We start from the raw sequence: 19,118 nt of genomic DNA, 5'->3' as shown, positions 1-19,118 counted from the left end.
GCTCGTTTACACGCCCCGGGCTGGTGTGTTCGTCCTGGCTTGGTTGGTCCTTGGTTCCTCTTTTCTCTCTCTCCCTCTCTCCCTGGCCTTCGCGTGGCCTGTTACCACGGGTCCACTCGGTCCACTCGGTCCACCCTCCCCCGCTGGCCACGAGCTGCTATCACGCGGTTCGTGCCAATCCCCCAATCTCTCTCGCGTAGATAGTTAGTTGTCGTAACCCCCCCTAGTGAAACTTATGGATAGTGCATACCCCTAGACTTGTGGGCTGTGGGCTGTGAGTGGCGTTTACAGCAGTACGCCCAGACACATGCAACGCCGACGCTGCGTGTGCGCCCTATAGGCACTGTCGTGTGTACCCACATGTGGGATGGGGGATGGATTGCATATCCATATATGCTAATGCTACAAGACTGTCCGGTTGACCCCATCCCTCTCCTAACAGAACGGGTTGTACGGAGGGGGAGGGGGATGGAGGAGGCGCGCTCGACGAGCGCGCAAGGTTTGGTTTGGTTGCGTTACTGGCCGCGACTCGCTGGACACGCTGGACACGGATATGTCCGGCAGAGACCAGAGACGGCTTACGCAACGCAACGCGACCGCAGGGTGTGGGTGGTGTTTAAAAACGAGTGTCGTGCGTTTAGGTGTAGAAACGAATGTGGCTGGTCAAATGAGTGTCGTGGGTTTGGCTAGGTTACAGCTACACAGCGGTGTCAGCAAAATTCTCTCCCCGTCGACCTTTGTTACTCACGTATCGCGGAAATCAAAGTACAGAGGCAAGGCCAGTAACCCCTGCAGTTGACTGGCCTGCCGCCAGCACACCTGGCTGGCAAGAACAGGGGGGGACCAGTAAAGCTAAAGTGTCCCGAAAAGAACCCAAGTGGGTATTTGAAGAAAAATGCAAGGTGTCGTCGGTTGGAATGCAGGTTGCCGTTTTGTCTAGAGTTGAGAAACATGGGAGGGTGCCGGGGCGGGTTCTGCTGCGTCTATGTTCACCCCGGTGTTCACCTGAAGACGTCGTCTTCCCTGTCCAGCGGCGCGGTGTAGAGGACATCCCTGGAGCGGTGGCCACGCTCGGTGGCGGCACCGTCGTAGTAGTAGCTGTCGAGCTGCTCGGCGTCCGGGACGGGGCTTGTGCCGACAATGTGGTCGCGGGTAGCGGACACGTGCGCGCTCGTCTTGCGACTTGAACTGCCGCGGCGGCGGGGTGGGCGGAGGGTAGTGGGCATGACTGGTCCAGCAAGCACGCGCGATCCGATGGGGTACAGGTGCTCGGCGGGGGCAGGGACAGGAGCCGGCTGGGTGAAATCAATGACCTCGCCATGGACAGACAAGCGCTGGGCCTCGACACTCCTGCGCTGCGCGGTGGAGACAATGGCGGGCTCTTCGACCGACGAGTACGTCAGGTTGGAGCTGGCAAAGCGGCCCATGGCCGAGTTGCTCGATCCCGAGCCTTCGCCAGAGACAAAGCCGCTACGCGACATGAACGTCGAGCGCGAGCCCGAGCCCAGGGCCGATCCTGGGTCCTTGAAGCTGTCGAGCGAGCGCCTCGAGGCGTCACGGTGGAATTCAGAGAACTGCGAGTACGAGGCGTTCAAGTCGTCCGACGACATGAACGGGATCGGGTCGCCTTGACGGAGCTTGCGAGGGAAGCGCGGGTAGAAGCCAGGCTTGGGACGCGGCTCGTCGCCGGCCCCCATGACATCGGCACCACCGTGCGCGCTGCTCTGAGCGGCGCCATGGGCAGTGCTCGAGCTCTCGGCAGTAGGCTCGCCGACGAGTGGGGGCATGTAGACGTCCTCGCCCGACCAATGGAACGAGTCTGCCGACTCCCAGGACTCAAGCGAGCCGCTGGACGCGGCAGATCCCGTGACACCAGTGCCGGCCCTCTGGCGGCGAACAGGGTCGGCGACGGCAATCACGTCGCCGTTGCCCAAGAACGATCCCGAGTCGGGCACTGAGCGGAGCGAAGCAAGACCTTCTTCTGCGTCCTCGTAGTGGTCACCAGGGCCAAAGAGACCGTTGATGAAATCCAAGCGGCGGGGAGTACCTTCCTCGACCGCGGGCTTGAGCTTGGACGTGGGAGTGCTTGGGGTACCATAGACGGTCGCGTCCGAGTCGGCAATTGATTTAGGAGCAGGCGAATGCTTGAGCGTGTCGGGAGTGAACGCTGGTGGACGACCCGAGGTGCGGCGACTGTTGATCAAGGTGGTGCGGTTGCTCATGGCCGATGCCTCCTCGTAGATTTTGACTTTTTCGTCGATGCGGCGCTCTTCGCGGCTACGACGGCAGCAGCAGAACCAGAGAAGGAAGGCGAGGAGGATCAGGAGGGCGCCAACGACACCGACGACGACACCAATGATAATCTTCTTGGTCTTGGACAGGCCGTGCTGAATGGGAGCCATGGGGATCGGTGCGGGTGTAGTGGTGGCGTTTGTAGCGTCGACGCCAGTAATGTTGACGTAAAAGCTTGTGGTGGCACTCACACCTTGGACAGTGGCCATGAACGTAATGTTGAGGTTGTCATAGGTGACGTTGCCCGGGATCGACCCGATGAGGGTGTAGTTTTCGTAGTAGTACTTTAACCACGACTGGGCCTCGGAGGGGACGACTGTGGCGTTGACGCTGACGTTCTTGTTGACGAGGTAGGGTCCAACATTGTACTCGAATGTCGAGCCGTTGGAAGAAGTGAGAGACGGGAGGGTAAAGTTTGTAAAGTAGTATTGGAAAATGTTCATGTTGACGTAGGCCGTGTATCCAAGCGTGTTGGACGCGTTGGTCGAGGCCAGGTTGACAGGGATGGCCATGGGGTCGATGGTGCCGTTGAGGTACGCGTCCGGGGTGACACCAGTGAGAATGTTGGTCGACTTGTCAAACGACAGCCACTTGTAGTTTGAGAGGTCGGGCGTGACAGTGTACTGCGACGCCGTGGCCGCCTGGCCACCCACCGTGACACCAGACGTGTCAATGGTGTAGTTTACGCTACCACGGGTGACGGTGTTGAGGGGCTTCCAGTTGGTGCTGTTGACCTCGACGGCCTGGCCGTTTCCGACCGCGAGGACAAAGCTCGTCTCGGCGCCCGAATAGCCCCAGTAGTCGGTGGCCGTGACCACGACAGGGTACGTACCGTTGGCGGGCGCGTTGCCGTTGAACGTGAATGTGGTGTTGGACCACTCGAGCCACGAGGGGAGCGCGGTGCCGTCGTGAAGACGCGCCGTGTAGTAAAGCTTTTGCGACGACTTGAACGTGTTACCGCTCCAGCCGAGCGAAAAGGACCAGTAAGGCGGCACCTCGACACCCGTGTTGTCGGGCATGGCGGTGGCGCTGGCAAACTGGCGCGAGCTAGCATCGGCAATCTGGGACGCAAAGCTCTGCTGCACGGTGGGTGCGGAAGAGTTGGAGACGATGAGTACGGCCGTGTCGCGGACTGACCCAGTCGCGTCGGTGGCCACGAGCGTGACGTTGAAGGTACCAATGTCGGACGCTTGCGGGGCACCGTAAAAAGTTGTGACAGAGGGTGAAAAGGTGAGCCACGATGGGAGGCTGGTGGCAGAGTAGGTGATGGCCGTGGTGCTGCTGTTGCTGCTGCTGTTGGATGCGTACGATCCGGCAACGAGGTCAAAGACAAACTCGGAGCCGACACGGGCAACTGGCGGCTGCTGGCTCATCATCGAGTGGACGACCGTTGGGGTCGCGCTCGCGACTGTGGCCCATGCCGCTGCCAACGCGAGGACAGCGGCCGAGGGATGAAAGAGGACGCAGCGCATGGCGCTGGTCGTGCCAAGCTGGTGGCGTCAGTGACAACGCAAAGGTGATCCCAAGTCTGTGCGCCGGGCAAAAAAAAAGGTGGCGTACCTAATGGAACAGCCAGGTGGAGGGAGGGAGGGTAAAGAGGTGCGCGGTCTGGATCACAAACGGTCCAGAAGCGATGGATGGGTGGGTGGGGTTCCAAGTGACGAGAAGGAGGAGAGTACGCGTCGACAGAGGACGAAGAGGGTTGGTTTTGTGACAAGTGACTGAAAGTTGAGCACTAACAGGAAACTTGCGAGGCGAAAGAGGGTAAGGAAAGTGCGATGCCGACAGGCGTGTGTGGATGGAAGAGTGTCGAGAAGAGAAGGTGATGAGGAGGTGGAGAGGAGAGGGTGGGAGAAAAAGGTGTTGAGGGATGATGAGGAGGATGAGGAGGGAGGAGGATTGGGTGGGGTGGGGGGGATGGATGTGTAGAACAAGAAACGAGAAGGTGGATGAGGAATGAGAGAGAGAGGAAGACAAGGAGAGAAGCGTGACTTGGGAGAGACACCCACAGGCAGCACAGGCAGAACACATGCACGCGCACACACGGTTGTCTGCATGCCATGCACAGAAACTCAGGCGCGGTGCGCGTGCACGCGCGTGCGGAATGGACGGGGGGGACGACTGGCGACTGGGCCGACGACGCGCGTGACTGCCAGGGTGGTCTCGCATTTGTAGGAATCCCTCCGGTGCCCTTTACGCGTCGGGGGAGGGAGAAGGGGGGGTTTTGCCTGGCCCACATCCCATCTGTGCACAGAACGATACGGCCGTGCACACACCACAGGTAAACTGTGCAGTCCACACCCTGTGGCCTGATATGCCCCTGCTGCTGCTGTTCGATGCACATGCATGTGCATGCTGGAGGTGCTGGTGATGTTGCAGAGGACACTGACACGAAGATGACAAAACCCCAACTGCTTAGCCTCCGGAAGACGCGTCGCGTCCAGGCATATCCTTTTTGGGACAATTGAACATTTCGGTACCTCTTTTTGTGTGTCCCTTCTGTTCCCTTCTGTTCATTCTGTGCTGCATCGCGTCTCTCTCTCTTGTCTCAACCACAAACGCAGCCAGACTGACACGCCAAACGGACGCGCCCCCACGCTGCCTGCGTGCATTCAGTCCCACCAGGTCTACGGCGTCCATCCAGGGGTGGACACACCAGGCAGGCCCACAAACGCCCAGGAACCCTGCTCGCGACGCGTCTCTCTGTCGCTGGATCTCTTCGGACCCCATATTCTTCTTTTCCATCCATCCCTCACTCCGTATTGGCTCTCTCATGGGAACCATGGACGGCCGACTTGCCGCTTGCAGACTCTGCCAGCAATGAAAACGAGGGTCTCACACCCGCAGCACAGCCAGATGCAAAGATGCATTGAACGGTCAGGAACAGTACATGAAAGGAAGCCACCACCCCCCAATAGAAGGCTGGTGCTGCAGGTGGTGGTACGGCCAGGCAGGAGAGCCGACGACGCGTCTTGGCCGTCTCCTGTTCATACCCACCCTCGAACCGCGCATGCCGCATGTGGTATATCTTTCTCCCAGTCGCCCTCATGTCCATCTCATGACCGCGGCGTTCGTCATGGCCTTTCCAGGACGTGCACGTCTGCGCCGCCGCGGTCCGTCAAGACCGAGAGACAGTGCGGCCGTATGCCGAGACAGTGCTGCTGGGAGAGGCCGCGGAGGGGTGTTGGGAGAGACTGGAAAGTGTACAAAGGTCAAGAGGTCAGAGATCCAGAGAGGCCGCCAGGTGGTGACCGCGGGCCACCTTTGACCCGTCGTCGCTTGCAGGCCGCAGGGCTGGCAGGTTTGTGGCCACGCAGACTCACGCGACCGACAGACCAACCCTCCAGGCCTCCAGTGAGGGGATGAGAAGGATGCAGTGTCGCACGTGATACAGATCCATCCTTGCTCACCATATCACCATCCCATGGCCATGGTGTCATGGTGCCATGGTCTCTCGGCGTGACGTTGCAGCTGCGGTGTATGAGACATGAGGCCTGGAGTGACCGGGTGCCTCGCAGGGAGAGGTAGAGCGCCAATGTTCCCGCTGCCAGAGAGAACCCCCCTCCTGTGTCTATCAAACAGCATCACCATACCCCTCTGCACCCCCTGCACACCCCCTCAAGTCATGACTTGTACGGGTCTGTTTGATAGAAACGTCACCCTTCCCCCCTCTCCCCTACCATCACGCTGGGCATCGCCTGGCCATGTCAGTTAGGCAAAGAAGGGATCCGGGATCGCCGTCTGCGCCGTCTTCGGTAAACCTTCCCGTTTTACAGTATGTGTCATCGGCCGTCGTCGTCCCGCGGGCCCCACAGCCCCATGTCACATGAATAAGCAAATTAAGCAGTAACGTCGGTTCGGGGAGACAAAAGGCAAAGCCCAAGGCCAAGCCCAAGCCCAACCCAAGCGCCAACAGCCCTTGTCAATCAAAACACTTCAGACCAGTCGGTTTTTCTTGTTTCTCGCTGCAAACACCCGCATGCCGATGTTGCCCGTTTTAAAAAATCAGTCACGGTCTCTAGAATTCCAGGGAACGCTCGTATAAAACCCCCCACAACAATCACGGACGCGCGCTACGACGCTCAAATGCATTTTGCATGCATGCTAACGCTTTACGCATTCTGTTATTGCGATCGGGCCCACTGCTACGACGCGTTTGCGCCAGGACGTCAAACCCACAGGACCTCACGCTGACTATGCCAAGCTCAGTCTGCCTGATCACATCACAACACACACACCCTTCTGGCGCCGACGGACGAAGGGAGCGCGCACGCCACCACCACGGCCACAGCATTGAGTTGGGAGCGTCTAGCTAGCGTCTAGCGTGCAGTGGCCGAAATCAATACAAGTGGTGTCTACATACGCCACCACCACGGCACCACGGCCGTCACCGTCCCACCGTCACGGTGCCATCGCAGCACCAAGGACGCCAAGGTCACACCGCATTGTGTCGCGACTGAATAGAAACCACACGCGTAACGGCAGTGCGCTGGCCCGTGTTAGATCTCTCTTGACCTCTTGCGGCCTGCACTAACGGTAGAGCCCCAATATACGGTCAACACAGGCCTATGGAGGACGCCAAGAGAGTCGCCCCCACCAACGAGATGAGATCCAAGACAAAGGGCGTGTGGTGTCTCCCCTCACGTTCTCCGACGTGTATGCATGTCTCAGCCTGTACGCGCCATGCAGTCCATGTGTACATTACTGCACGCGGCACAGTTGCCGCCGCCGCGGTAAAAACACTCACGCCGGCGACCCGACACACGACGCTGGAGGCGCGCAGGCCATGCGTACTGGGGCCCGCCGAGCGGGCATGCAGCTGGCCTCGCGTGGCCTCGCGTCCACGGCCAGATCTATGCTTACAATATGGGAATGGTGTGGCATGCGATGCTACGGGGCTTGTGGGGGAGACTACGGGGACAGATTGTGTGTAGAGATGGAGTGTGGACGGGGGGATAGGGGTGTGTGTGTAAGGGCTGTGGGGAGGGTCTAAGAACGGTCCTCGTTCTTTGCGCGGCGGGAAGCACGCGCCTGCTCGACGCGACGGCGCTTAATCTCGGCCGCGGTGAGGGTGGCAGGAGGCTGGTCGTTGGTGGCCTTCTTGGAGGGGGCGGCCGTGGCCTCGAGGAACGACGAGGTGGCCTTGGCGGCGGCGGCGGTGCGCGTGGGCTCGTGGATGCGCTCGGTGGAGAGCAGGCCGGTGCCGGCGCGGGCACCCTTGGCCGCCTCGACCTGGCGGGCGGCGGCGACACGCTTGCCGGCCGACGTCTCGGCGCCCATCTTGTTGACCTGCTCGCGAATAGATTTAAAGAATTTGGGGATGCTTTCCAGGGTCTCCTTGATTGTCGGGTTGGGGTCGACGGCGGCTTCCTCTGGCGGCGCGGCGATCGTGGGAGGGGCTGGAATCTTCAACAGCTTCTTGACCAAGGTCTGCTTCAAGAGGACGGCCTGGCCGAGACTGAACAGGTTGTTGGTAGTCCAGTAAAAGAGGACGGCAGCAGGGAAAAACGACGTAATGGCGATGAGCACGGGCGAGAATGCGGTCATTCCGTTGCGGATGTGGGTGGCCATGCGCGCGTTAGAAGCGGTCGTGCCGGTACCGTCCTGGCCGAGGCGGAGGACCAGGAGCTGGAGGAGAACCGAGGTGACCGGGAGGACACAGTAGGGGTCGGCGACAGTGAGGTCGGTAATCCAGCTAAAGCCACCTTCCTTGAACGCCGGGAATGGGAGGTCGGCCAAACGACGCATACCGTAGAACATGCTCAGGAAGAAGGGGGTCTGGATGAGCATCATGGTGATTGGCCTAAAGGGGGAGACGTCATTGTCCTTGAACAGCTGTTGCAGGTGCTGGGTAGCCACCTGCTGGGTCGGAGTGTCGCCCGACTTTTTGGCGTCGGTCATCATCTTCATGAGCGAACGCATCTGCGGGCCGACGGCCTGGAGGCGGACGTTGTGCCTCATGTTGCTCACGACCTTTGGCGAAATGGCCAGACGGACCATGACGGTCAGACCCATGATGGACGCCCACCACGGCAAGCCCGAGAGGTTGTGAAAGCCCACCAGCGAATCGCACAGCCAGCCCGGGATCGAGAAGAAGTAGTGGTCCAGGCCAATCTCCTTGAGGTCCTTGACGGCGACGGCGGCGTGGACGGCCTCGGGCGCGTTGAGAACGTCCTCGAGAGGCAGACCAGAGTTGTTCACCAGGTCGATGAGGGTAGGTGTCTGGCCGTTGGCACCGGCCTGGGGCAGGAGCGACGACGGGTCCGAGTGGAACTGGTGGTCCGGAGCAGACGAGGTGAGGTGGTCGACGGTGCCGGCAGCGTGGCCAGTCTCCGAGGCGAGGGCAGGCATGTCCGACGAGGGAACCGGGGTGGAGAGGGGGACCTCGGGGACGGTAGCCGCAGAAGCAGACACGGCTGGCTCGGGAACAGTAGCGACAGCGGCCTGTGCAGTCTCGACCGTCTCGGCAGGCTTGGCCGAGAAGAACGAGAGGTGGCGCGCCGAGCCGACCGAAGCCAGCGCAAGCACCGAGCTGCGAGGGGCGACGGCCGGACGCTTGCCAAGGGCGACGGCTGAGGGCTAAGAGGGAAAGGTGGTCAGTGGTTGGTTGCTGTTGCAGATGCCAAGCTGCCATTGCGCACACGGCCATCATTTGTGTGTGTCAACATACCCTAGCTGCCATGGACAGGCGGCGGACCGACGAGGCCCCGAGCTGAGGCGCGAGCCTGGTGTGGCTGTGAGCGACGAGTGCAGAGGGTGGCCAGAGATGTGTGTGAGTACTTACCTGCTCTGGATGACAGCCCTTGAAGGGATGGAGCGGGCGAGCATGGTGCGGGCGGGGTGGAGACACTGAAGGGTGTGTGTAGAGGGGTTGCCAACTTATTTCAGTACGACCTTGTCCCGAAAAGTGGGTGGACCAGCCAGGCCGGGCGGACGCGGGGGTGCTCGACGACGGAATCAAAAATGGCTGGGTGCCACAGTGCGGGATTATGGGCTCGCTGGGTGGATCGGCGGGTTGCTGATTCGTCTCTCTGGGCGGGGGGTGCGCATACAGTGGGCGGCGGCCGGCAGCCAGGCGTCCCGTCGTGCTCGTCGTTCTGGACATCGAGCTCACTACCACCACCAACACACCACTCGCAACCACCCCCACCACACCCCCACCATGTCCGGCATGCTCGCTACCGGCCTCAGGTCCGGTAAGCATCATATCCCCCGCCCATGCCAGCGCTCTCTTGCTCACCCCCCTTCCCAGGCTCGTTTGCCCGTGCGTCCACTTCGGCACTGAGGCCTCTGGCCATGGCTGGTATGTACCCAAACAATACAATCGTCGTCGTCGTCCAACGTTGGCCTGACCCCATGCCACAGCTCGCCCCCTGTCGACCTCGGCCCCCGCGACTGCCGCGCAGCCCGTCCCCATCACCACCATCGCCAACCGCGGCTCCAACCAGCAGAGCCTCGAGACTCCTCGCAACGGTGCCGGTACGTCGTCACAGATTGTCCATGTTGTGGCCACGAGCAGGGACAACGTTTTGCGTCATGCTGGCAAGGAGATGGGCAAGGGTGGGACGACACTCTCCTCCTCGCCAGCGCACGTCGTCTTGGTCCACACTGCCAGCCACCGGTCCTTGTGCACAGTTGTACTGACGTTGTCTCCCCTTCCCCTTCCCCCTTTACAGAGTACATCCTCACCACCCTCGACAAGATTGTCAACTGGGGTCGCCAGGGCTCGATGTGGCCCATGACCTTCGGTCTTGCGTGCTGTGCCGTCGAGATGATGCACATGGCCGCCGCCCGTTACGACCAGGACCGTCTGGGTGTGGTGTTCCGTGCGTCGCCGCGTCAGTCCGATATCATGATCGTCGCCGGTACCCTCACCAACAAGATGGCCCCCGCGCTCCGCAAGGTCTACGACCAGATGCCCGAGCCCCGCTGGGTCATCTCTATGGGCTCGTGCGCCAACGGTGGTGGTTACTACCACTACTCGTACTCGGTCGTCCGCGGCTGTGACCGCATCGTTCCCGTCGACATTTACGTTCCCGGATGGTGAGTTGAGCGCCAGCGAGCGCGAGCGCGAGCGAGCGAGCGAGCGAGAAAGGCGGCCGAGCAGCAGAGGCGTCTTGGCGACGTCGTCCCAAGTGGCGACTGGATCTGCACCGTGCCGTGCCGACCGCGCAGTCCCATGTGCTTCAAGCTAACACTCCACAGCCCACCAACCGCCGAGGCGCTCCTGTACGGCATGCTCCAGCTCCAGCGCAAGATGCGTCGCAACAGGCAGGGCGTGCGCTGGTACCGCAAGTAGACACACTTTCAGACGAGACATGCACGATTGGAAAACGGAAACACAAGGCATGGACACCGGCGGTCGGGGGGTGTCCGGAGCTCGGCGGGGGAGTCGTTGGAGGGGTCAAGAGGGAGGAGAGGTGGACGCGACTGCAACCAACTCGGCGCACTGGGCCAGGCAGCAGTTTGCGAGCCTCGGCTGTTGGGTGTATACCACTCGAGGACGACTCTTTGGTGTCGGCGTCCCGAAATACACGTCGCCACCAGGTTACACAAACTGGCCTATCTGGTGACTCACACGCTGCACTAACTCTACACTGCGCTACTGTGCTGCGCTCCATTGGACTGACTGCAGGATCCCCCTGCGCATTCCTCAACCCGCCGGTAGCGTCTGGATGTACATGGCATACAAGATCGGCCTGTCGCAAGATTTCGGCGTGCCTACGCATGTTGGCCTCAACGGCCCCCGCCGCCGCCCAATGTCGTTTCGGCGAAATCAACCATGTGCCTGCCTGCTGTTTAGTGGTGGCGAACGCTGGCTACATCCAGCATCACGATGTCTGGTTTGGGTTGCATGGCCACGGCCATGCATGGGCTGCCACTGCAACGGGCGGTTACCGACATGCAGGTGATGCACCAGAAGCCAGGAACCTCGCGCCAGTGCAGTGATGATCAGTCCAACCTCCACCTCCACCTCTCGCTCTTCCATCAAAAAGCATTTCTCTTTCTTTCTCGCCGTCTCGCTTGTCACTCACACAAGCTCACCACTGCAAGACAATGGCAGACTGCGGCCCGGTCTGTATCGGCACAGAGACAGGTTACAACAAGGGTGGTGGGTCGCGGAACGAGGTTGACGTGTACTGACCAGGAAGGCGTCTGCGAGCACGAAAAGCTCTACCACCTGTACGGCCGAATCTACCGTGTTCGCTGCAAGTTTTGCTTGAGCGAAGGGACGATGGTGTGGTACAGCAAGGCCGATGAGCGTTAGAGCGTGGGGCTAGGGGAAATGATGGGTGTGCAAGGGATGCACTCTGGCTGCGACCCGCCTTAGGTGATGTATAGGAATGACCCAACTGACCCATCGAGGCGCGTGTGATCACTAAACTCCTTGATCATCAGAGACGACGCAAACGATCAACCATAAAGAACAGTATGCCTGTCCAGGTGTCCGTCACAGCCCTCCATAACCCCCACCACCAGCCGACATGATCTTTCTCGCCAAGTGTGCCGGAAACGCGCGCGGCATGAACAAAGGCCGTACGCACCCACAGTCGCCAGGCTGCCCCCCCTGGTCGCCGACACTGCCGCCGACTAGCTGACACTGTACCTGTCCCAGAGCCGTGCCACTTTGACGACATCCTGATGCCCCCGTACTTTGACTACTATATGACCGCGTGTCTGTACTGTCTTCGAAAGGAGCCGAGGATGTTCAGGTAGATTGTAAATGAATGGCGTGGACGGTGTCGTTGGAAAGAGGTGCTCGGATGCATGTATGCCAGTCGGGCAATCCGTCGGTGGTTTGTTCCAATCGCGCGTTTTGACAGCAGACAAACCGGCCAACAATCTCCAGAAATCGCCAGAAATGCCAACCCACCCGCAACTCGCTCCATCCTCCAGAGCCATCAAGCATGATTGCTGATATTCCCATTTGTCTTTCCCGGGGTAGTGAGCAGCTCGTTGCAGGTGCAACCGCAGCGGCGGGTCTCTACGGGCACCCAAAGTCAGCGTTCGGAGCGTTCCTAATAGCCACCACTAATGCAACCGCTCGATCTTTGTGTTTGCGGGATGGAGGACACGAAGGCAGCGTCTCAGGACACGAAGGCAGCGTCTCCGCTTGCATCATTTGTTAATACAAACGATTAAGGGAGCCGTGTGAACGCTCCCAGCTGCGAGAGCGGAGTGGCGCACAGAAGACTACTTGACCATGTCCCCACTCGCCAACGTCCGCTTTCCACACTCACACCACCCACACCTCTTCATAGCCCAGCAAGACCGCCCCATGTCGTCTCCACCAGACCTCCAGACCCACCGCGTCTGTATAGGGGAACGCCGTACCGGCACCAACGCAGGCAGTAGGTGTTCCGCGCGCGGTGGTGGCAGGGTCAAAGAACCTGACGTGAACCCAGACCACTGCATGCTGCAGGTCGGCTGCATTTCGCCGGTCACGGGCCAGTGTATCTACTATTGCATCTACTGCGGGAGGGAGGATGCGAGGTTTCGCCCGCCCCCGGGACCGGTGATGCGGCAGAGCCCGAGTGGGAGTGGGTCGTCGTAGTGATCAAGTGATGAAGCTCGCTGCTGTGGGTTATGAGGGGTGGCCGCAGGGTGGGTTTCCTGTTCACTTTCGCTTTATCACTGCAAACGAACGTAACATGTGGAACACGCATCCTGTTCGACCTCCATGCCGAGGCGACGCCAATGGCGTCAACCGTGGTGGGTCAGTCCGCCGCCAGTGGCAAGCCCGCCGCCAGACACAACGCCGCTGACCGCCAGAGTGTGCCACGCTGAACCTGCCGGGCATGTAGGCGGCCGTGTGGTCTGGGTCTGCAGGTACTGTCGCGTCAGTATTGCTTGAGGCTAGATGTTCGTGAGAGTGGTGGAGTGTGGGATGAATGGGGCTAGAAGTCGACGTGGTACGGTCAGTGCCGGGCAGCACGAGAAGGGATTCCAGACGCCTTTCCCATCCTCACCTACTTCACCACAGGCTAGAGGTGGTGACACACAGAGAGGCAGACCTGTTCCGCCCACTCCGCTGCTGCCTGGAACCACCACTATGCATCATTCAGGTAACCTCAGCACCTCAGCAGAGTACGATAACTGTCTCACACACTGCCCCGGTGTGGAACTGCTACAGTGATGAGTGATGGAGCAGTGCGCAGTCGCGCCTCAGGCTCAAATGGATTTTGCCGTCTGTCCGTGTCGCCATTGTCTCTCCTCACACACACACACACACACACACACACACACACACACACACACCCCAGCTCCATGCCTGCCATTTGCCGAGGTGATGCTTGGCGCGACAACCGTGGCAGTAGGTGCCCTCTTGACACCTGATTCTGGCTGACTCGTGGCAGGGCCATGTACGCTGCAGTGCAGGAGGACACTTTCCGGCAGCCAGATTATCCTGTTCTGTATCTTCTGTGGCGCCGAATACGAGATGGCAACGTTGTAGTGCGGAGATGGAATGGAAGCGGGTGGTCAGAAGAGAAGGGTGGCGAGTGTGCAGCACAGGTTCTCAGGAGATTCAGCACACGCGGTCCATCAGAAGAGTCACGACAGACGCCAATGTCCGCATCAACCGTGTGTAGATGGTGCGAGGGGGCCCGGTCGGGCCTATATATTGCAATCATGAACTGGTCGTAGAAAAAGAATTGCTGTCAACTTTAACACGCCACACACTTGCTACCACCATGCTCCACTGCAGAGGCGACCCCTGGGGACACAACCGCGGAGGTAGGCCCACCCAGTGTCCTAAGCTGAGTACCCAGGCCAATGCTGTCTCCAACCCGTCATGTCCCTGCCCGGAGGAATGGTACTTGTCGTGTGCACGTTCTGCGACACTCAGTACTGCATGCCGGCGGTTCCGTGGCGGTAGCCGGGGACATTCCACCGCGGCGATCATTTGTCGCCACCGAAAGGGATCTGCGTATCATAAACCCCACCATAAACCACCAACCGCCTCCATTCTCCGCCACCTCAAGCGTAAACGTCGTGTAGGTACAGTCTGAGGCCAATGGGGCTCGACTACATACAATGTGCTCGACATCACCCAACAAAGCCGCCGCCCGGCCAGCATCACTCATCGTGCATCGCGCTGCCGGGGTTTCAGCCCTCGTCGCGTGCGTAGCTCGTTGCTTGTCTCACCACCGGCCATATTCCAGTACAGGAGTCGCTGAAGAGTGTACCCATATTGTCTCTTGCGTTACGTCTTGGCCATGCAATAGGTGTGTATGATGAGGCTATGCAGCTCGCGGATCGATCGAAGAGCAATTGCAGGGTACGTACAGGCCACGGTTACGAGTACAACGGTTCAAGGGTAGATAGACTACATGGGACAGTACAAGTGGAAGAGCGATTCCCAAAAGCTGTGTCCGGCGCGTCGGGCCGGCTTGACGCTTGGTATGCTGTGTTGCCGGGACAAGCATGCTGCACCCAAGACGTGCTCGACGTGGGACGCACGGAGTAGAAGGTGCAATTGCTGCACGGGTAAGAGAAGAGCGGCTTGTTTTGTTCCGGGAGAAGCTGCTTGACCATGCCCTTGATATACTGTGCCTTGAACAGCTGGCTATTGTGGTTTGGACTGGGCATGGGGTCGGTCTTGGGCGCGTGGAGGTCCAAGATGCGCCTTGCCGACGCTGACGTTTTGAGCCAGCGTGGAGATGTCTGGTGGATGAGGATCTTGGGGGGAGACGCTGTCGTGAGTGGCAGGGTGGCGCGGGGTTGGGCGGTGAACTCGGGTGGGAAGAAAACGATGTGCGATGGCGCACTCGCTGGGGAGCGACCCATCATCATCGTGGGCCATGAGGCGCACTCCATCTTTGATAAGCGCTGTAGCCTTGATCTTGAGGTCGTCAAGGGCAGGGTGGATGGGGTTCAGCTGGTCGAGATGGGGAGCAGGCTTGAGACTTTTCGAAGGGATGCTGGAGCGTACGCCACCTCTTGCAACGTTGAGTGAAGGTGAGACCATTGAAACGAGGCACCTCTCGACGTCTTGTTCGGCCTGACATGCCGAAAGCGGGGATGAGGCGCTGGGGACACTGTGGAACCAAATACCGCAGAAAACCGGTGCAGTTGTACCAGGGAAGAGAGCGGCCGCAGCACGTTCCATCTCCGCTGTGGGCTCTGGGCTTGGTCAGAAGAGCTCCCCTCTGGAACTGGGCCAACTCACCGCTAAACTTGCCCACACGGCGGCTCTGGGTGCTCTGGCGGTCCTCGAGGTACCTGATAGCTGGATCACGCCTCGTTACACGGGCATAGGCCAGCCAAATTGGACCGGAAGAGTCGGAGCCCGGCCGCAGCCTTTGCGGATCTTGGAAAGGTCAGCGGGGCATCCAGTAGAGGATTCACATACATTGGTGGCGGAGTGCAGTATCAGCTGGAGCTCGTCGTCGAGGACCACGGGCAGCGTGCTGCCGGCAGTAGTGTCTCCAGAGCGAGTGACTGTGTTGTCGGGCGGTAGGGGCAACGAGGTCGTCGCGTCTGACACCGTGGGCACGAGCCTGGATGACGAGCCACGAGGCTCAGTGGTGGGCGTTGCGCGCCCTTGGTCGGGAGGGTGGGCCATGCTGGGACGAGGAGGGGGCCTGTTTGGGTGGAGAGAGATGTTACGGCTGGCGTGACCGGAGACACCTTTGGGAGAGCAAAGGTAATGAGTAGGGAGACTCCTTTCGAGGTGGTCCGTCGCGGTACACTCAGCCTTCCCCCAGCAAGAGATCGGTGGCGACGCTGATCAGGTCCAACGAACACACACCGCGGCTGCCACCAGCGAGCGTCCCACCGGCCATTCCGCCACTGCGCCGCCGTTGCACTGCTGTTCCACTGTGCTGCTGTACGCGCTGCATTGTGGTGCCGACTGTGGTTGGGGGAACGCTAGCAGCGGGCATCTGGTGACCTCTGGCCCAAGAACCATTGCGTCTGAACTGCCACAAGCCACAAGGCCACCAGCTGCTACCAAGGTGTGAGCACGTGATCACGTGACATTGGGCGGCAAATAGGCCCGCAGATCTTTTAGGCTCGCGAAGGCCCATGGGGATATAGTATACGTACTGCAGCGATACTGTACTGTACTACTGTACTACTGCAGGCTGTAGTTGGCTGTGGCGCTGTAGGCTCGTGTGGACGCGTGGCAGCTAGCTGTAGCTGGGTTGTGACCACGCCATGGCGGGCCGGATCACTGGATTCACCGGCAGGCAAGGTAAACGTCGCGGGAGAGGCTGTCAACATTGAACTTGTCAAGTCGTTCTGCTTGGCGACTGCCACGCGGTGGCGGCAGTCGTGCCACCGATACTGGAGAGCACGGTTGTCGTCTCCCCCAGCCCACACTTGAACAGATTCCCAAGTGCGAGCTGGGTGGTGCCGCGCCGATCCCATGGGGCACCCGCGGATCTGTGTGGGCGCACCTGCCACAACCACCATCCGACACCCCGACCTTTTGGACAAAACCTTTCATTCCTCGTCCGTCCATGCATGGATTGCGTTCGTTCTCGCATGGATCTGGAGCCCTCAATCAGGAGAACAAGCATCCCAAGGCAATGTGGCGGAGTGGTTAACGCGATTGACTAGAAATCAATTTCCTTCGGGAGCATCTGTTCGAATCAGGTCATTGTCGAGTGCGCTTCTCAGAGTATTCTGAGTGGTGTTATCCTTTTGGATGTGGGGGGAGGTGGCGGAACACAACTGCTAGTGTCGCTGATGGAACGCCCCCGCGCCTGGACGCACTGTCGTTGACAACTCACTGGGCCTCTACCGCGGTGGCAATGTGGGACACTGGGTCTACCCTGGAACGGGTTGCAACAAGGCGGTGAGTCTTCTACGCATCAGCCACGCTGACGGTAGATCGGTGTCGCCTGCGCAGGATAGTGGTCGGTTACGGGTCGTTTCTGAGGTGTACTGTGTCTAATAGGTCGTGTCCAAGGTAGAGTGCTTTAGTTGTGGGATTTTCACCATTTTCGCGATTTTTTTGGGTTCGTAGGTGTTGGCGTTACATACTATGGCTGGGGTATAGTACGTTGAGTTAGTTATACCATGCCGCCCACACGTGTTCCCCCCACGCGGCAAGGTGTGTGTGTGTGTGTCTGGGCAGGCTTTGCTTCTTTCCCCCGCCGCATCATCATACATACACCCGCAACTCCACTTCCACACCCTCTTCTCTCTTCAACCATCACCTCACAACCCTACGTCCAATGCCCTGGCAGCAAGGTGGCCGTTTCGACCTCAACCGCAACGTGCGTCGCTTTCCCGTACGGGTCTGTGACGGCGACGCCGACGGCAACAACTACTGGAGTGAGCTGCGCCGTCCCATCACCCGAGCTGATCACCACTGCAGAGGCCTGCGTCCACATCTGGGTCCCGGTCGCGTTCAACCTGTACGAGATTCGGTGCATGTACTGCAACCATCACTTTCTGTAGCACATGCATGTGATCATCAGAGACGGGGGTCGCAAGCATGGAACCCGCACCACCTGTCCGTGCCATCAGACATTGCCGCGCAGTCCCGGCCCAAGCCCCGCTGTGCCGTGGTGACAACCCCTTGAGGATCTGAGAAGGTGCTTCTCCATCACTGAGCTTATGAGAAAGTAGCATAAGTGTGTTGCTGTGGCCCTTGTCGTCCCCTTGTCGTCCTCTTTCACGCCAAACAGGTCACGTATACAAAACACAGCAAGCACATGTGGAAACGCACGTTTGGGGACTGTACTGGGAACCGTATGGGGTTTAATCGTGGCAGTAAGTGCAGCCTCAAGAGCCAGATGCTGACGTCTCCCTCAGAGTGGTGTACCGGCGAATGGCTCAACCTCACCTCGTACCAGCTTGTGTTTCGGTGCAAGTTCTGCAAGCGGGAGATGGACACCAATCCTTGGGACGGGAAGTAATGAGCGGATAGTCCTCATTGCATCAGTAGGAGTGCGGAACGCACGGAGGGACCATGGGCCATGTATCAGAAGCATCGGGTTTCAGCCAGGAACAGACATGTGACGGCTTTCTTGCGTTCGAGGTCTGTGGTCCGTGCACTGCAAACGCTTCTGACTTCTCAAGCCTCGCGGCCGCGCGAATCTTCTCAACAGTTACCCCCATCACATCCGCCCCAGTCTATCTGTGCTATAGTCAAGCATGTCGCTAGTCCTCCATGGTGCCAACTTTGGGTGTGAAGGGGACGAGAGCGAGAGCAACCACGGTCGTGAGTGGCATAAAACGTTCCGTGCAGCCTCAGCGGCCGCCACTGACTCACGTTCTCGGTAGGGCCATGTATCATAACGGTCTGGACACCGCGCGGAGATCTCCCAGTCATCATGTATCAGTGCATATTCTGCAGCCGGATATCGTGGCTGGGGTAGCATCCGTTGGGGTAAGAAAGGTTGTGTGGACGATACGAGACAGTACTTGTCACTCTTCACTCTCTGTGGAGTGGGCAAATAAGCCATCAGTAGACGTACCACCCAATGGATGCTACTAGGTATAGCTAGAGTTGTCAGGCTTTGCGTGTCATGTCATGGAACTTCGGGCTATCACCATGTGTCAGGAGTGGAGCAAGTCTGATTGTGCAGAATGCCGAACAATCCAGTGGCGACTGTCGTGACACTCATGCGCCTTCACAACGCAGCATATGCTTCATACTACCTACTACCGCTTGTGCCCCGGTGACACTCGCGGCTGTAACCAGGGCGGTGAGTGCCAAACCCCCTGATCTTCGCCTGTAGGCCTGTAGCTTATGTACAGTCCTCGAGGCTGGTGCCATCCCGTCAACCTCTGGTGGAGTCCTCGATCCGCTGCTGCTCGATGTCAGGTGCCGATTTTGCCTGTAAGACATCAGCCGCTATTGGAATCCA

General features: G+C 59.5%; 5 protein-coding genes and 1 non-coding gene across 6 annotated transcripts; 3 read left to right on the top strand and 3 right to left on the bottom strand.

The window, feature by feature from the left end:
* Positions 1 to 1,001: 1,001 nt before the first annotated feature.
* On the bottom strand, positions 1,002 to 3,764 carry EHS24_005425 (uncharacterized protein; the record flags this gene model as incomplete). The annotated part of the gene is made up of 1 exon (XM_028620949.1): positions 1,002 to 3,764. One exon carries the CDS (start codon positions 3,762 to 3,764, stop codon positions 1,002 to 1,004), a length of 2,763 nt encoding a protein of 920 aa, XP_028471824.1.
* A 3,517-nt stretch (positions 3,765 to 7,281) lies between these two features.
* On the bottom strand, positions 7,282 to 9,120 carry OXA1 (Flags: Precursor; the record flags this gene model as incomplete). Its single annotated transcript, XM_028620948.1, has 3 exons — positions 7,282 to 8,871; positions 8,963 to 9,017; positions 9,077 to 9,120. 3 exons carry the CDS (start codon positions 9,118 to 9,120, stop codon positions 7,282 to 7,284), a joined length of 1,689 nt encoding a protein of 562 aa, XP_028471823.1.
* A 334-nt stretch (positions 9,121 to 9,454) lies between these two features.
* EHS24_005423 (uncharacterized protein) lies at positions 9,455 to 10,591 on the top strand (the record flags this gene model as incomplete). Its single annotated transcript, XM_028620947.1, has 5 exons — positions 9,455 to 9,488; positions 9,545 to 9,595; positions 9,658 to 9,852; positions 9,969 to 10,335; positions 10,498 to 10,591. The coding sequence occupies 5 exons, from the start codon at positions 9,455 to 9,457 to the stop codon at positions 10,589 to 10,591; spliced, it is 741 nt and encodes a 246-aa protein (XP_028471822.1).
* Positions 10,592 to 14,374: 3,783 nt separating this feature from the next.
* Positions 14,375 to 15,859, bottom strand: EHS24_005422 (uncharacterized protein; the record flags this gene model as incomplete). The annotated part of the gene is made up of 5 exons (XM_028620946.1): positions 14,375 to 14,389; positions 14,755 to 14,987; positions 15,046 to 15,417; positions 15,464 to 15,604; positions 15,643 to 15,859. The coding sequence occupies 5 exons, from the start codon at positions 15,857 to 15,859 to the stop codon at positions 14,375 to 14,377; spliced, it is 978 nt and encodes a 325-aa protein (XP_028471821.1).
* Positions 15,860 to 16,822: 963 nt separating this feature from the next.
* EHS24_005421 lies at positions 16,823 to 16,903 on the top strand. The gene has a single exon. It is a non-coding gene; the product is annotated as a tRNA-Ser (tRNA).
* A 574-nt stretch (positions 16,904 to 17,477) lies between these two features.
* EHS24_005420 (uncharacterized protein) lies at positions 17,478 to 18,164 on the top strand (the record flags this gene model as incomplete). The annotated part of the gene is made up of 4 exons (XM_028620945.1): positions 17,478 to 17,577; positions 17,621 to 17,672; positions 17,954 to 18,018; positions 18,061 to 18,164. The coding sequence occupies 4 exons, from the start codon at positions 17,478 to 17,480 to the stop codon at positions 18,162 to 18,164; spliced, it is 321 nt and encodes a 106-aa protein (XP_028471820.1).
* Between the last annotated feature and the right edge of the window lie 954 nt (positions 18,165 to 19,118).

Source organism: Apiotrichum porosum (genome assembly GCF_003942205.1).
Source record: "Apiotrichum porosum strain DSM 27194 chromosome Unknown scaffold_22, whole genome shotgun sequence".
In the NCBI taxonomy this organism is placed as follows: Eukaryota; Fungi; Basidiomycota; class Tremellomycetes; order Trichosporonales; family Trichosporonaceae; genus Apiotrichum; species Apiotrichum porosum.
This window is presented reverse-complemented; position numbering and strand designations above follow the sequence as displayed.